Here is an 18,255-nt window from a genome sequence, read left to right as displayed (position 1 = left end):
TCGCTAGGCAATTATTTGTCCTGTCCCAGCTTTGGAGTGATGTAAATTACTTTAAGTGCACTTTGCAGGGGCCGCCATCACGATAATGATGATTGCGGCAGGGCTCTGACACACACAAATATTCAGCTATACCTTCAGAGAGAGGGGCTGCATTCAGGAGGGGCCGTAAGTAGGGAATTCAAGACATAGCAGCTAAGAAGAAGCGCAGACTGATGAGAATACGTGTGTGCTTAAGAGACAAAGAGGGAGAGATGGAGACTGAGCAGAATGTCTTTCAGCTTCTTTAGTAGTGTGTTGTATTCGTCTTCTGTCCCCAATATACCCTCTCCATCACTTCATCTAACTACACTCAATACTGCCATACATGACTGATACCATGTTTTTTGTCCTCTTTTTATTTTATTATTTTATTATCCAGCATTTTTTCCCCTCCCATCTGGCTTTCTATAATATATATATATATATATATACACACACACACACACGCATACATATGTGTTTGTTCTGTTGCAGTAGCGTTTCAGCTCCAGCAGGTGTCACTCATGACTTCTATGCTTATTCTTATGGCTGCTGTTGTTACAGTGGGAGGTAAATATCCTTTAACTTGCTCAGAAGATGCACAACAAATATAGTTAGGCTCCACCAGATTAAGACCATGTCCACTAAACGTGCAGAGACACAGCAAAAATGCATACATAACAGCTGTACACAGGAGAACAGGGCAGATAATGAGTCTCTTTGGTCTGTTCTTACACAGACTGAATGGTCTCATTTCCTGTTAATATCGAGTCATGTCAGAACAGGGCAGCAGTCACTATGGCTGCAGCAAGTAGCTCTAAAGCAGCTCTGAGGCACAACTATCCTTTTCGAGACAGACACCGTCTCCTCTCCTCAAACTCTATTTGATCTGAGATAAGCATTAGGAAAAAACCTGCCTGCCTTTATGCAGGAAAATTGATGGCCATTTTGGGAGATGTCTTACAAACTCTGCATGTAAAAGTATCTGTAAAGTGACTGGATGATGATTGAGGGCTACTCACATGTTATGCAGCACACACCAGCCGCAGTGTGGGTCTCCAGAGCTCAAACACTCCCCACAGGTCCCGTACTGCTCACATGACTCGATGGGAACTTGGGTAACCTGAAAGCACATGAAAAGGTCATGGTCACAGTGCAGCATGACAAACATCACAAGATGCACAAAAAGAAGCCTCTGTGTGTGTGTGTGTGTGTGTGTGTGTGTGTGTGTGTGTGTGTGTGTGTGTGTTTGTAGAAGGCTCATTCAGTCACACACCAACAGAGGATTGCAATCAAATATGTGAATTATGAGTTATAATATTTTATACATGATTCCTCCCCCTTCGGTATTACAACAATGTTAATGTTTTATTATGTTGACCTGGTGTACGAGATGATGTGCCTCAAATGTTCGGGTACACTGTGGCCCTGTATGTGTGAGATCTCCGTCAACTGCACAGGCAACTGTTGCCTTTATCTTGAGCCAAAGAGACAGTAGTGAGCAGGTGGGATCAGTTGGCCAGAGAAAGCTGTTTCTCTGCCATCAATAGGCTCTTGTCTGCACAAGGGCATCTGTCCACCTAGGTGGAGCCTGTACAAACACACCTACACATGGAGGAGCAGCGACAGATGCTTTTCTCAACGGCAAAGTCCAACTTGATTACAAAAATGTAAAATGTGTCAGGAAAAAGAATTAAGAATGACAGGGCAATTTTTCAGCGGCTAGTGACAGGTTCAACTTGATTAGTATTACAGTGGTAGAAATATATGAAAATAAAAAAACAAACAAATTATTTACACTGGGGGTAACTTCTTCCCCCAAGCTTGTAAAGATCAACTTTATTAAACAAATGGATGACTGCAGCATAATTGTAAAACTGAAAAGTAATTATTAATGTTGTACTGTAGATTGTTTTTAGAAATATGAACGAATGGAGTTTAAAATTGGTAAAGCAAAACATGTTGAAAGTGTCAACAGCAAAGAATTTGAATAAGCACTTTGAGCGAAAAGCAAACACACTCCACACCCACGAATCCACACTGAGCCACACAGGGCCGTTGGACTGCAAGCATTTAAATAAAGAACAAACATCCTTGTGCTTAAGTGATTGACATTAAACTTACACAAATAAAGGGTTGAGAATTTACATAATGAACTCTGAGACGCACAAGAATCAAACACACATCTCCTCAGCTAGGCAGCTACTGAGTGTGTGTCAGCTGAGTGATCCACAGGCTGGGCTGGTTTTCAGCTGCTACATAACATGCTCTCATCCTTCTGTCAGTTATATATGAGTGTGTGTGTGTGTGTGTGTGTGTGTGTGTGAATCTAGCTGTGTCTCTGTCTGTGTCTGTCTGTCTGCCAGACAAGGTTCTGCTCAGCCACATGGCCCTCAGTCTGTTTGTGCAGTGCAGAGGTCTGTGCGATCCAGAGGTCAGTGTGTGTGTGTGTGTGTGTGTGTGTGTGTGTGTCTTTAAGTGTCCCATGGGGCTGCCCCACTCACACCTGCATCTCACTGTGTCAGCAGGAGTGAACACACACACGCTGCCACATACTGCAACGCAAAAACCACCACTGCACAGCGGATGAACGGAGGCACAAGAAGAGCAACGGCTGAAAAAGTGAATTTCAGAGTCTGACACAGATTCGTTTTCAGTCCCGTCTGTCTTTCAATTTCCTGGCAATTGCCATGTTGGATAATGACAGCAGACTCTGACAGTGTGTGCCCTGCTCAGCTCCAAACCTCCGGCTCAGATCAATGCTTAATAAGTGGCTCCTCTGCAAAATGTGGGGGAGTGAATGAAAGGTGCAAATAACACCATTTAAGTGTTTTTTGAACCCTGTGCAAATCGCCCACAACTGGGTGATATTAATTGCTGTTGGAACCATGGTCTGGAATTAACTGTCAGCTAAGAAGAGATAACAGCTGGGTGTCCATCAAAGGCTTCTCTTTATTACAATCTATCAAATTAAAAAAAAAACAGCCGACAGCAACATTTGCAACGTGTCCGCTATCGCATGGACTATGAAAAGTTGTAGTCGGCAAAACTGTCAAACTGAGCAACTGTGAAAACTCTGAGCTCCATGTGTTCCAGCCTTTTTTTTTTTCTTTGTTTTGTCTTCGCTCTTCAAAAGCTCAATAACCCTCCACCTGTTTGCCTGGTCCTAAACCCTGCGGCAACAGAAAGACGGACCCAGGGGACAAAGAGAGCCATTGACACGGTGGGACGTTGACAGTGTGGCTTGCTCCGCCATGGTCACTCCTGTTAGATTAACCCCCTGTCACCTCAACAAACTCTATTTGTGTGTGTGTGCGCGTCTCGCTTAGCTTCAGGACAAACAGGTGGCATGCTGTAATGAGCTGCAGACGGGGTCACATCAGCAGCAGAAGCTGCAACTGATGACAAACAAGCCCACCAGGAACGAGACGTGGCTGGGGAAACAGTCAACTCAGTCTGTGTGTGTATCCCAAAGCCTCTGAATCCCTCTTCACCCAAAAAAGCCTTCAGATCCTTCCCAAAACATGTGCGAGGCTGGTGAAACCTCATAGTATAACTTTCACAGAGGCCCAGCGCCATGAAAGGGTTACAGTGTGGAGACAGCTGTCAGCGGGGGGAAAGTCAGGGAGTAGTGGTGGGGGAGCTGGGGGTGTCCCTTATGGAGCGGTGTCTAAAGACAGACAGAGACAGCCCGCTGTCAGCTGATACAAACTGAAACACAAAAAAAGAAGTAGAGGGTGGTAATATGGAAGAAGGAGAGCGAGGTAAACAGGAAAACAAAAACCTGGGAAGTGAAAAAGCACAGAATAAGAGAGAGTGTGTGTTTATCTCTGCGCTGTATGTACTGTATGTGTGTGTGAGTGTATTGATGTTTAAACCAGCATTGTCCAGTAGTGGAGGTGAGGGTGGGGGGGTGGGGGGGTTGCGGGGATCACAGCAGCTGTTGCCCAGCACACGCTACAGTCACTCAACACAGCAGGGCTGCACAATGAAGCCCCTTCTCCCACTGTGTGTGCATGTGTGTGTGTGTGTGTGTGTGTGTGTTTGTGCGCACACATGCACAGCGCCATAACGGATGTGCAGATTGTTGTTCCTGCGTTTTCAAGGAAGACAAAGGAGCGCTGCATGTGATCTGATTTTGCCTCCAACTCTCTCTGCTCTCTGTCTCTGTTTCCCACATTCATACCCACAGCTGACCTGAAGGCAGACTGAGCATCGTCACTGAGGAGTACTGCGCTCCGGTAAATGAATGCTAATAAAATTCCTGCTTAAGATGACCTTCGAGGGGGGTTATTCAACCAGAGAGGCTACAGTGGAGTCGCATACTGGAGCAACCTGGGTGACTGACAGCTGCGGGTTAAAACAACAGCTTCCTCTCTTTCAAAGACTCGTGCTGAATAGGCTTCAGCTTCCATTATTATTGCCAAGCCCTCACTAATTCACAAAGACTAGGCGTCGTCTCTGTTACTGAAACCTATAGCTAGGGATTTGGGCACTCGTATCAATGCCCAGCCTTAACGCACTGGGCACAGATTTTTATTCAAAAATATTAAACAAAATTAAAGAACGGCGGTGGTCTGAAAAAAGCATCGTTTTTTAATGTAACTTAACATGATTACTGTGTAATGAAGTCTTCTAAATTCAACCTGGCAACATTTGCGGCCACCGGCATGAGAACTTTCATTGCGTAACTTTTATAAATAATGGATTTATCTTATTTTTGTAACAACAACCAGGGAGGTGACAGTATCGTCACAGAGATCTAGAGGTGTGGGCACTGCATAACAAACATGCTGCTGCCTTCCTAACATTTAAAGAAAAAAGGCCAGAGGACACAATTCCCACTGCACGTATTTTCCCCCGTTATTACTAGCCACCTGTGAATGGTGGTTCCATTTCATCTCCTCTACCCTGCTGCCCTGAGACCCAGCCATGCTCACTGCGCCTCTGTGATGGATGGGGGCACAAGGGCAGGATAGGAAAAGACGACGGAAAAAGAAAGACCGGGGGAAAAAAAGAGAATAAAGGACGACAGAGCAGAGTGGAAACGGCCCATTGCTTTGTGTTCTGGTGAGATCTAGTCTCTGTGGTGCCAGATGTGCCTCGCCATGCTGAGCAAAAGAGAAACCAACAGAAAGAGAAAAATCCCACTGTCACCAGTAATGCAGAGGAAGCGATATTGCAAGCTGTTGCCAAGGCAACAGGCCTGGCTCTGACCTCAGGAACACCCCCACATCCACCTACACTCCCCCCAACCTTCGAAACCTTCAGCAGTGCACGGTAAACAGCTGGCACCTCTGGGACTTCCTGCCACCTACACCTCCTTTTAAACATGTATAGACACACACACACTCATACACACACACACACACACTCACACACTCACACACACAGACTGGCGGCTCCCCTACACCCTATCCATTTTTAATGAGAGTTAGCCAGGCTACCACGTCACTGGAATGAGGCACATCGATCATGAACACAATACCCATTCCAGCAGAGAGAGAGAGAGGGAAAGCATGGGAGGGGTGTATCTGTGTGTGTGTGTGTGTGTGTGTGTGTGTGTGTGTTTGAGCGGGCCTAATGACAAAGGCACAAAAGCAGAGCAAATACTTGCTGCTGAATGAATGAAAACCAATGAAATCTACATGCCCCTGAGCCTCTTAGTCCCACAGTGACCCTGCAGCCAGTGTTTCCTGTGTCCAGGCTAACTACACATGGACGGCTGAGCCATTTCTCCGACCGGCCACTCTTTAATCTGCTCTAGTAATCCCACTGAAGCTCTTCCTAAGGACAGCGGCCACATCTCCCTCGTCTCATTCTCGCTCACTCCTCCTCTTTCGGGTCCTCTTTTCCTCAACTCACAAAATCCTTCCACTGTACTCTCTAAGACCCAAACAAATCCGCTCTGTAGTGTTGTGGCAGAGCCATCTCATCCAGCTTGTTGACATCCACCCAAGAGGAAGGGCATTCTCTCACACTAACAAAAACATTGGAGGAAAATAAACTCTGCATTGAAAGCAAGTGCTATCTTACCCCTCTGACGTTGCAAACAAATGAGAATAATTTACTTTTCTAGGTGTTTTTTGACGTATGAGACTGAGGTCACTGAGGTCAGTCAGTGGGTCAACCCAATCGTCAATATCCATCCAAAGCCTGACTGGCCCTGAGAAGAGAAGTGAGGGGTTCTGTTGAAGTGTTGTGGCTAGTCCAAGTTTAATCAGCCCCAGAGACTCACACCAATCACACCCAGCTTGATTAAGGACAGAACAGGGGCGTGTGCGTGGTTGTTGGGGGGTGCATGGGTGTTGATCCCTTTGAGGCCTTGAGTTGACCGTGCAAAGACACCACAACAGCTGGGAGCTTTGATGACGGCTTAAAACCTACATTCCAAGAGCAAATGTGTAAAAGTAATTAATTACTGCCACATGTGCAGATAATGACTGCACATAAAAATCCTCCTCATCATGTACATAAAACAACTACAACCCCCATCCCCTGGAGACGTGCTGTTGCTATCTGCTGCTCTGTTGCACGCTGAGAGGAATTGCTTTTAGAATGCTTGTTTTCGTTGTTGTTCTTGTTACAGATGTCAGAGGGCTCTCTGACAATTCGTTTGAGAGAAACACGTTTTGTGTAGAAATACACAATATTGATTTTCTTCTACTGTATAACATTTATTAAAGAACTGTCTACAGCACTAATGCAGGCTAGGTTCTGGATAAATGGAAGTTAGGAAAATTCAATGGGAGATACAGTGCCATAGTATGTTAGTGCTTTTTCTGAAGGTCAGACCCTTTAATACTGGGTGGTTTTCAGAATAACTGATTTTAAAGTAGAGGAGATAGCATTCAGAGTAGATATTAGGCATTGATTTTAAGAGGCTAAACCTGGGAAAGAGAAAAGGCTGAGGCAAAATGAAATGATACAGCTTGCCGCATCTACAAACAGCCATCTCCCATACTCCGAAAAAAATGATTTGGTGTAAAAATGGGAGCTTTTAACCTTTATTGTCACAGCCAGCTGTCTCAGCCCATCTTTTCCTTATTTCTCTCCATCTATTCACCCACTCAAAGACAAAACACACAGAGACACACATGTACGCACACATTCATTTTGTTTATTGGATTTGTCCTGAGCTCCTAGATTTGGGTCAATTGAAAACATGAAGATACTGTAGCACCACAATGCTCGGTTTAAAGACAGAATGAAGGGGGGGGGGCTAGTCAGAGGGAGGCATTGCAAACACAACACCCAGACAGCTACAATAACTATAAAAATGATAATCTGGTGGCTATCTAGCCATCACAGTTTGATCAAGCAGAAATGCTATTTCCAAATCCTCATGCCATAGAGCATCGGTAGCCCACCAACACCCCATATTAGGGCTTTAACACCCCCTGTACCCCCTCAGTCCTGGGCAGGCCTGGTCCCTGGCAGCTCATCAGAAGTAACAGCCTGGTAGGAGACAAACTGCCAGGCAGGAAAGAAGGGGAGGAACAGGTCAGGCGTGTGCCTTCTCACCGCCGTTTGAACTCCGAAGCCGAGTGGCCATTATGTGTTAACGCTGACCCAGGAACCATAACCATGTATTTAAAGCAGTAATAATACAGTTCAATGTTTCCTTCATGACATTTCTTGTGATGAACAGCCATTGTTGTGGTGTCTGTGGTGGAATTCATGTGGCCAAGACTTTGGCGTCTTTTCCTGAGGATTTTCTGTGGATATGAGTCTCTGTAGGTGGCGCTCATGTGTTTGTCTGTCCAGTCCTGATGGCTCTTGTTTCTCAGCCTAACGTTCTAGCTCTTCTTCTACTGATTTCAAATGACATGGTACTGCTGGTGCCAGAGGTAAAGAACACATATGACATCGGACATTTCCTTAGAATCCAGTAGCATAAAGCATATAACACAATGTGATCTAATTAGTAATGAAAACATGTCATGGACAGTGTATCGGCTAAATTACCACTGTGTAACGAAGAGATAAAATTGCGGCGATTGTTACATAGCATAGCATTTCAGGAGTGGTGTTTGTGCTACCCTCAGCCCCACGCTTCCATTATTCAATCCACCTCAAATATCTGTCTATTAAGACTCAAACATTCATCCTTTTACGCATTAATGTACTGATCAGCTACAGGATATATCACAAAATTAGGCCAGCAGTTTTCACAAGTCATCCCATGTTTAGTTCATCTCAGATAGCACAGCAGTTAGTGAATCAAATTTGTTTAAAAATGTTTTTTTGAATATACATTTTAGGACCTCCAAAAGTATTTTAAACAATTTATTGGTCCTCTCTCAGCACTGGGTGGTAAGCACCCCTTTTACCCCCGTATAGTGCCCCGGTGCAAAAACACAGATGTAAGTCCCTCTCATGGACATGCATTTGGACACTCACCATACAGAACACACACACACACACACACACTTGTACAAACACGGCATTGAATTTCAGCATGTGTCCCCTGGACTGATGGCCAACTGTATGGATTAGAGACAAAGTGGGGCAGTGGGCAATAAGGAAGGTGGAGGACGGAGATGGGACTGTCTCATAATCTCTGTTTGTGTGTGTGTGTGTGTGTTTAGGTATTACAGACTAGAGGGAGGAGTCACAGGGGGATGCGAGGCAGTGGAGGGAGTGCGAGCAAAGAAATAATGGAGTGAGGGAATCGACCAGTGAGGAGGATGAAAAATCCAACCAGTCGATACAGCTAGGAGTGTATCAATTATGTATGGCTTCAATCCTCTTTTTGGGCAAGGCGAGGAAGGGAATGGGTTAGACCGAAAAGTGGGTGTGTTTTGATTGTGTGTGTATGTGCTACGACGGTGTTTTTATATGTATTACAGACCACTGAAGCCCTTAGTGCCGACAGCTTTAAAATACTCCCAAAACTGTCATATATAATATAATAATAACTTGCATCAAAAACGATGTTCATAAAAAAAAGAACAACTGATTTTCAGCTACTTCTCACTGTCTTTCTCTTTGTCAGTCCATGTCCGCTTTTTTCACTTCTAATAGCCAACCTTAAAGGAATACTGTGCCAACTAATAATGTTAGTAAAACACATTAATTTACTTACACATGACTCAACAGCTCCACTGCACTTAATAGCATAATGTCAAGCACAGCTAATGATACCTCCACATCCTTTACTCCTTTCCAGATCTCATGTGCACCCTCTTATACAAGGTAAAGATGTTAAGACGGATACTGGTGATATGATCTGAAAGTCCATGGCTCTTTCCCTCGCCCTTTCTCGCCTTTCTTTTCCACTTATCTCCCCATCTCTTCCCCGACCCCCCCCATCCCAACTCTTCTACTCTCCCGTGTTCGCTCTCCTTTGCGGCTCCCAGTCGAGGTGGCCTCTTTGCTCAGTAATTCAGTCAGGAGGCTAAAAGGAGGAAATTACATCCATGCTGCCTGACCACTTTGAACTCTCAGCCCCCCACCACCCTGCATGTTCACTGGCAACTGGTTTGAAGGCCCACACTGACCTTTAAGAGATGGAAACAGGGAGCTGTGAAAGTGCCTAAGACTGTTTGTAAATGTGTATACGTAAGTGTGTGCATTCATGTGCAAAAAAGACAGCTATAAAGGTGACACACTGACATATCATGATGACACATCCTGGTTTAGTATGCTTAAATTAGATTTAACCTTATTTTAGTAACAAATCAACTGATTTTTTTGGTACTTTAATGCAGGTTAAAACAATGCATGCCTGTGTATCTTTGTACTCTGCATATGTATACTATGTGGGCTCAAGCACTTCCACAACATACTGCGAACGGAGCCTGTAAGTTGGGGTCTTGTTTGTCTAATGATGGTCTAGTTTTTTTCTGTCAGGCTGAATTCATACCTGGCAACCGGCCTCCATTCAGCCACCATCAGACATCATGGCAAACTGGGCACTGAAGCTAATGGTATAGGGTATCTGGAAAGCAGCCACTTCAAAGCCTAATAAGACTCATTAACATTAGTAGTGGGTTGGAAAACCTTTAGTCACTTCTGATGAAAAGGTTGAAGTAGTGAAAGACTAGAGTTCAAGGGTGCTTCATCTTCAGTAGAGAGAAAATAATGTATGTATAGCGGAATTCACATAAGTGAGTTTGTTTCTATGAGTGATACTTACAGACTACATTAACAACCTGTTACTGTTAGTTACTCCTACACTTAATGCCTGCCCTCTCTGCCCTCTGCATGTCTAGGTCAGTCCATGTCTAGGTGAGTCCATGTCTATGGTAGTCAGGTCTACATACCTGTCTCACTCATTGTTATGTTTATTTACGTCTTCGCTTTTCTGTGTACATTCAATTGAGCCTTTTTTGACTGATTTTCTGCTCTGTCAATCTACCTGTCTTAACCCATTTTTTACCCACCTGTCTGGGCTGCTTGTCTATGCGACATTCTTGTTGTTTGTCGCTTCACTGTACCTCTTTGTCTTTCTACGTATCTCTGGCCTGTCTGTCTTAGTCCATCGTGTCTGTGTGTCTCTCGGCGGGTTCCCGGACTGTCAATGCGGCCAGTAATGAGGTGTATGCTTCAGTCAGCATGTGAGGAGTTAATAAGGAAGCAGCAGAGGCCATCACACATCAACAGGCATGAGTGTGTGTGTGTGTGTGTGTGTGTGTGTGCGTGTGTGTTTGGGGAGGGTGTGAAGGCTAGGGAGCCTCCCCGGCACACTTACGGCTGTCTGTCGACCAACGGGGGTATTGATTTGGAGTGGAAGGCAGACAGAAATGAATTCTGATCCACAGAGGGACTCCACAGTGCATGTCTGAGAGTGTAAGGTTTTATTTGTGAGCATGTGTGTGTGCATGTGTATATAACAGTGTCTGTGTGTGCATGCGTGTGAGCATGTTTGTTCTCTTTGTCTCAGCGTCTCTCCCAGTGTACATGATGTACATACAAATGAAGGGTTTGGTTACACCCCACTGCTCTCAGGGCTGTTGCTTGCGCATAAGTGTAAGCGTGTGTGTGTGTGTGTGTGTGTGTGTGTGTGTGTGTGCGTTTGTGCCTAGATGAATGTTAGTCTGTGTACAAGAGAAAGAGAGACAGACAGGGAGGAGGGGCATTGATAACTAGGCTCAGGTGGTGAGGGACACTTCATCTAATCCCAAACTGGGTGTGTATGCGTACATACATGTATGAGTGTGTGTGTGTGCATGTCTGTTTAGGAGCATGTTTGCAAGAATGCAAGCATGCATATATGCGTGCATGTTCTCATGTGTATCACGCTGAAAATACTCCTAATCTGGACTTCAAGTCATGATACATTAAGAAGAGTCTTCATGTATAAGTGAGGCTGAAAGACCTCTTCAGACCCTAAAATGGTGCCTATGCTTAAATCCAATTTGATTCCATAAGAAATATATAGAGACAGAGGCTATGGGCAAACATGCTCCTGCAGTGGAGAGAAAATTATTTGATTTTCCATTGAAGAAACTCTGTGGGGTGAGAAGGAGAAAAGAAAGCAGTGACTGAACTCCAGTGGTGTGTCTAAAAGTGCCTGGGTGTTTTTGTTTGGCAGAAGAGGAAAAATCAACATAATGAGCCCAAACTGCCTTTGTGTCTCACTCTCTTCGTCTCTCCTCTCTCTCCACCCTCTGTCTCCTTTCTCCCTCTCATCCCACGACTCTCAGACAGCTGCTTCTGTGCAGCCAAATTAACTGCTCCCCAGTTGCTTTTGGAAAATGTGAAATAAATAAGCGTTTTGCCTCTGAGGGGAGGGGAGTGTTTTTGGTTCCACATATGAACATTAAACAGCTCTGGGTGCTGCCTCCATTCAGAGTGTAGGTAACAGTATTTGTCCACCACAAATCTGTCGTGTAGTTTTTCCATTCCCAAATCCCCCACACAGCCCCATCCGTCACTCTGCGGCCCTATCTATTACCACCATGTGATCCTTCTGGCTCCAAATATCCGATTTACAAGTCAGCAAGAAGGGTAATATTTCAACAAGCTGTTGGCAGACGCGCTGTTTAAATCACTGGCCTTATCTAGCCTGTGCTCTTTCTAATATTTTTCCTCAAATATTGCATTAGAGATATGTTATCCATCCCCACACATTCATCTTCTTCCTTCGGCCGAATGTGTGTCTGCATATGTACGAGCAGACATAGATAAATGTTTGTCTGTGAGTGTGTGTGTGTGTGTGTGTGTGTTCTAGCACATCTGAGGACAGCTTTGCTTACCAATGTGAGTGACAGCAAACATTTTCTCTAATATTTGACATGTACAATACACTTGAACTTGAATGTTATCATTTACTCCTTACTACGAACACAGACCCAGGCCCACATAAACTGTAGGTCCAAATCTCTACTCTCTCAACAATCAACTAAAAGAAGCATAAGGGGAAACAGAGGATCTGGGGCACGCACATCTGTAAATTATATTCTGTATGTATGATTTATAGATTTCCGTGCCTATAAAGATAATTCTTCTGCCCAGCAAGAGTCCAAAATAGGATACTCAACTTATTTTATCACCGAAAAACACATTCACATATGCAGCAACACATACACAGATGCAGACACACACACACAGATGCAGACACACACACACACACACACACACACACACGCACTGTACAATACTACATCCATCACTGGGGCTCAGGCTGACAGCTTTGTCAAAGTGAGCCACAGGGGAGAGGAGAATGGCATTGTGGGATTGAGTCCTCCCATCGGACGCTGCACTGACAGGAAGGAAGAAGAAGAGAAGAGAAAGGGGGGAATGAAGAGGGGAAAATCGGGGAATGTGTTGCACAACCCCAGCAACTGGAGAGAGAGAGAGAGAGAGAGAGAGAGAGAGAGAGAGAGAGAGAGAGAGAGAGAGAGAGAGAGAGAGAGAGAGAGAGAGAGAGAGAGAGAGAGGTTGAGCTGCCATGGGTAGCCCATCAAAACCAGCAGCTCTCCTGCTGAAGCCTGTTTACTAAGACTGGCCTTGTGAAGGACAGACAAAGAGCATATTGCAGACCTGGCAGCATGACCGCATCACACAGTAAAACACACACACACACACACACACGCACACACACACACACACACACACACACAGACACAAAAGACCTCCTGAGGGTCTGCCAAACTGCAGTAAATGAACCAAGGCCCTGGTTAGAACACACACAGCAACAAATGTACTCAGTGACAAATGCACGTAAGATACGTGTGTGCGTGCACACACACACACACACACATTTATTCACCCCTTTAAAAGACAGCTGGTGGTGTAGTGAAGTGAGCTGTCAGCCCCTCTCAAACAGGAAAAATCTACAGACTCCAGCCTGAGACCTCTAAATAAACACCTTTACCACAGTGCTGGGGACAGAGCCTGCTGCTATCCACTGATGTGTGGGATCAGCTTCAAAACCGACTACACTTCAACTTGGTGATTGCAGCCCCATCTCAGAGCTAAGGAGGAAGGCAATTGACAGATGCAAAAAGAGACAGAGAAAGTGAGAACGAGAGAGGCAGTGAGACTTGCAAACGTGGCCTCCCCCAATTATAGACCAAACATTGCCACTCTATTCACTTTACTCTTCGCCTGGCTCCTGACAAACCCTGTCGTGATTCCTTCAACCAGCACTCGTGTTTCTCCCTGACACTCTCTAGGCTCTAATTAGGCTTGTAAATAATTATTGCAATTAAAGCCTACAATTAGGAGGAGTGAAGCACTGCCATTAGTTTCACAATAAATGTCATGAGCATTCTGCATAGGCGCAGGGAGGAAACAGACAAATGCTCTGCCATTATAGAGGCAGACAGACAGTGAGAGTGAAAGAGACAGAAAGGAGGGGTGGGGGGGTGGGGGGGTGTATGAAGGCAGTTGACATACTCACAGCTCTTAATTATAGAGCTGATTATTCTGGCAGGATGGCTCCTGGACTGTTCCTTTGGCTCACATTCACAAAGTGACAAAGTACACAAATGTACTACACACAAACGTGATCAACATACACACCTACCCATATGAAAGCACATATATACACCCTCATACAGAAGAAAGGGAAGAAAGAGAGAGCGAAGTTGTTTTGAATTCAGTATATAAACTCAGCAACACGATATCAAGTAGCGACGGAAACCGGAGCCTAATCAGAGCTAAATGTTTCTAGATAATGAGGGGCTTTAAATAAGTTCAAGGACAGGTTTGCTACTCAATGTGTTTACAGTGATGATTCTCTGCCTAAAACTAACAACATCTATTCAATGTTTACTTCTAAGTATTTGTAATTAGTTGCCTTTATGAGAGACTGCCTCACTCCCCTGCACTCTGCCACTCAAACGTGCATTTAGCTCATGCTGAATTTTCCAAGAATTCCTCATGGTTCAACAATGTCACAAAAGTGCAGACTGCATGTGAAAATATGATTTTTTTTTTTCCAGGGGCTACGCTTGTGGGAGCAGTCAGCAGGCTAATGGCAAACTCAGGGAGACTGCAGGCAGACAGAGACAGAGGTGTCAGAGAGTGGAAGGATCAGGTATCCTTTTCCTCATTATCTCATATTATGTCAGAAGGCCAGTGAGGGGGGGGTTGGGGTGGGAGACAGCCGTGTGTTTTTAGCTGGTACTGAGGGATGTGTAGACACACACATGACCTTAAGTGACACACAAATAAACCCACCATAGGGTTTCTCATGTGGGTCTTGAAATCCACAGTGGACTTGACACTATTGAGTCTATTTGGAAACCATTTCACCTAAAGTAGACATCAAGCTACACAGCGCTTGTTTACTGACAGCTGCACGGTCTGCTACCACAGTCTGCTGGCCTAGACACTGAATTCACAGCTTGTACAGTGCATTACTATGTATTGACCTCTGCTGATATAGCAGGGGAGCTGGGTGTGAAGGAGGGAGAGGGGGAAGGGGGTATGGATGGATGGATAGGGAAATGGGAGGTAAGAGAGGGTTCAGGCTGGGACCTGGGTGCACAGGCTTCTATTAATTAACAGGTTGATGGGGGTTGACAGGACGTGTGCTGCTATCAAATAATGAGGTTAGGATTGGCCAATGGTTCCAGGGCACAAAACCTGATTAACACTAATCCTGGCTTAAGTCAATTAACAATGCCTGCTCAGGGACTCATGCAAATGAGGTGCCTTTGTTAGGTGGGCTAGCACAGAGGGCGCAAACAGAGCTCGACATTCAGGCATGTAAAACATTGCTAGAACATAGACAAAAGGGGGAAGGATACTCATATCGGTCATCATGAGAAATAAATAGCTGACTAGCGGTGGTCAAGCAGATGGATGCTATAAAAACATGATTCAATGAGGGGGCGTCTCTAACTGACCTGCTGAGTGACCCCTTCGGTTTGATGAACAGACTCAGTCAACCCTTGAACTTCCCACAACCCCTGATCTCACAATGCTGAGAGACAGCACATAAACAGAGAGAGTGCACATGCATTAAACCAAATACATGGAGCATGGATGTCAACATACATCCACATAAACCTTCCAACACGTCTGATTCAGGCAGGAAATATGGCGTATACAACATGGACAGGCATCAACTACCATGAAGAGAGATATATTTAGTTAGTGAATTTTCTTTAAAAAACAGTAGTTCAAACTTTCCATTCAACAGCTGCAAAGGGACTGAAAAATAAACCAGAGGTTTAAATTATTGTATAATGGGGACGGGACAGGAGACAGAGTGAGTGACTCTTTAATTGTCCATTAAGAATGGTTAAAACACTAAATGCATGCAACAAATAAATATATTTCAAAATGACAAGAAAAAACTACTACAATACCAACTGAAAACATACACAGTAAACTACCAACAAGCAATAGCAATGTGTAGTCAGACTAGCTAATTTACTTCAAACTACTCGTGTCTGCCAACTCACACACACACATATACAAATTCGAACACACACAAAGCTCAAGATTAAGGGAGCTTGACAAGTGGGTCAGGGATGAAAGTGGTTTCTTCGGAATGAAAAGCTAAATGGCATCATCAATAACATTGGATGTGCGTATTGACAGGGGAATTTATCCTAATTTGTCCAAGTGTCAATATCAAGTGAAGCTGTCAGGGAAGCATCGAAGAATCCAAGCCCAAGGTTCCAAGCTGCAGCTCCAGCCCCCCTTTTCCAACTGCTGAGCACCTGGGTAAGGAAGCGGCCAGGCGATTGATTTGCTGGCCCTCACCCCTACGGCTGCCAAACTGACCCCGCTGTCGCACTCACGTCCCAGATAAAACATGACGGCCAATCTATCAAGGCCAATGTCTGTTGTCTGACTGATAGCAGGCTGATGTTTGTCTGTCGTTGAGGTCTGTTGAAAACCTGATAGATGCTAGTAAACTGTGGCCACGGTTCCCCACTCATGATCAGCCCCGATGAGGGTGGAATGGGATGTGTGGTCCATATGTTGGCATATGGCATCACAGTTTTCTCATGCATGACAGAGGACCTTTGTTCAGGTCACTTCTCTCATATAAACACTGGTGTAGACTTCATGGGTGCCTGGCATATATGGCACCTCCTGTACTGTTAGTTTTACCACATAAAATTCATCATTTGACCTCCATTGAGGGGCTAAGTTAAGTACAATATATCTTTCTTCACTCAAGTTCATATGGCTCAAAACCCAACCATGGATACAACAGGGGAATTAGGGAACATTCAGGAACTTATGCGAGGAAGGCATCTCTTACAGAAATGCAAAAAAGCATTTCTCATTAAGGTAAGAGGTAAGAGAGGAGAACATTCAGCATTCCGGTCTTTGAACCTCAGTCGTGTGAAAAAGTGGGATTGTTGGAAAAGACTTGAGACGGCTGCCTCTTGATTGTCCTCTGACACAGAGGACAATCAAGACACAGAGATAAGGGTCAATGGTCAAACCCCTGGTCTTGTTCACTCTCTGGCAGCTGCAAGCTAACCAGACTGCCCTGGGGCCAACACAGGGTCAAGGGAAGGCAAGGCAACACTTGTTGAGGTAGTGGTAGTCGCCGGAAACCCCTTCGCTACTCAGCCCTGACAGCAAACTAACAAACTGTGGAAAGGAGGGAGGGGCTGAGAAGAAGTAGACACAAAGCGGCAATCTTTTGTCTCTGTGCCATTTTGACTTTGTTTGCCCAACTGTTGTGTCCATTCTTTTGGCCTGAACCTTTGCCGGACTTCTTCCCTCCCCACCAGATTATTGTTCCTCTTCTATTAGAAAAGGAAGCAAGCATCTTCCGGTAAGCTCTGAAATAGATGGTTAAAATCAGAGTTGGGCTTTTAGGGAAAAACAAACAAAAGAAAACATCAGGAGAAACATGCACACATACTTAAGTCTTTGAATGAGTGGCCTGGACATGAGCCAGTCCAATCTGCTTGTTGTTGAGGGTGTAAACAGTAAAACCGGGAAACAAAAGGCTCTCGAACAACACCGCTGCACAAGCTGTAACACCTACAGTGCACAGTGGAAGGCCTGGCTATAAGCCATCATGTGTTCCATGCCTATTAACACATGAGTCTTACATACCAGGTCCTGCATAATGATGAGCCAGTAGCATGTCAGCTAATCTAAGCCTGGATGAGGTGTGAATGAATCCTATTTCCTCCTGTCTTGATAACCACTGGACCCATTTCCTCCAAATCTAACCACACCAGCCAAACAAAGGTTCTGGGGGATAAGGAGAAGGAGGGAAGGGAAAACTCCACGGGAAAGGAGGGTGGGGGAGCTTGGAGAGAGAACAGGTTGAGAAGAGGCCTCATACAAAAAAAAAAGGTTTAAAAAAGATGAAAGAATCCATGCATGGATTTCAAATTTCACAGCTGAGCACCTGGAAGAAATTGCCAGGCTTGAAAAAAAGAGGTCTTCTTTTCTTTTCTGATAATCTGTGAGCTGTAATGTTGCCGTTCCATACATGGAGCTGGGTAAGGGAGGAAGGATGGCGTACGAGGATTGGATGCTGAGGGGGTTTAATGTTTGCTAAAGAGCCAAGAGTGTATTGGAGAGTGACAGCAGCACATGGCTGAACGCCTCTATAGGGGGATGACTGTGTGGCTGTCCATGAAAGACGAGTCTGTTTTACAAGCCAGCTCAGTATCACTCAGTTGGTCATGCTAGCAAGAATTTCACACTTATCCTTAAAAAGAGCTGGCAATTAGAGGGCCACTATTTCACTGGGAACACTATTAAGTCTGTTAAGGTCTATTATGTACTCTTGTGTGCCACAGCCATAAAACATTACAAAAACCATTGAGCTCCATTACAAAGTCAACACCT

At 44.8% G+C, this 18,255-nt stretch overlaps 1 protein-coding gene across 1 annotated transcript in view; it reads right to left on the bottom strand.

Annotated features, from left to right (window-relative positions):
* plxna2 (plexin A2) overlaps nt 1–18,255 on the bottom strand; it is a 135,491-nt gene that overhangs the window by 68,963 nt on the left and 48,273 nt on the right. The window contains exon 4 of the mRNA XM_070910608.1: nt 1,041–1,141. Coding sequence (XP_070766709.1) covers nt 1,041–1,141 — 101 coding nt within the window. The remainder of the gene's footprint in view (nt 1–1,040; nt 1,142–18,255) is intronic.

The sequence above is a fragment of the Enoplosus armatus genome, chromosome 8, assembly GCF_043641665.1.
Source record: "Enoplosus armatus isolate fEnoArm2 chromosome 8, fEnoArm2.hap1, whole genome shotgun sequence".
NCBI lineage: Eukaryota > Metazoa > Chordata > Actinopteri > Centrarchiformes > Enoplosidae > Enoplosus > Enoplosus armatus.
This window is presented reverse-complemented; position numbering and strand designations above follow the sequence as displayed.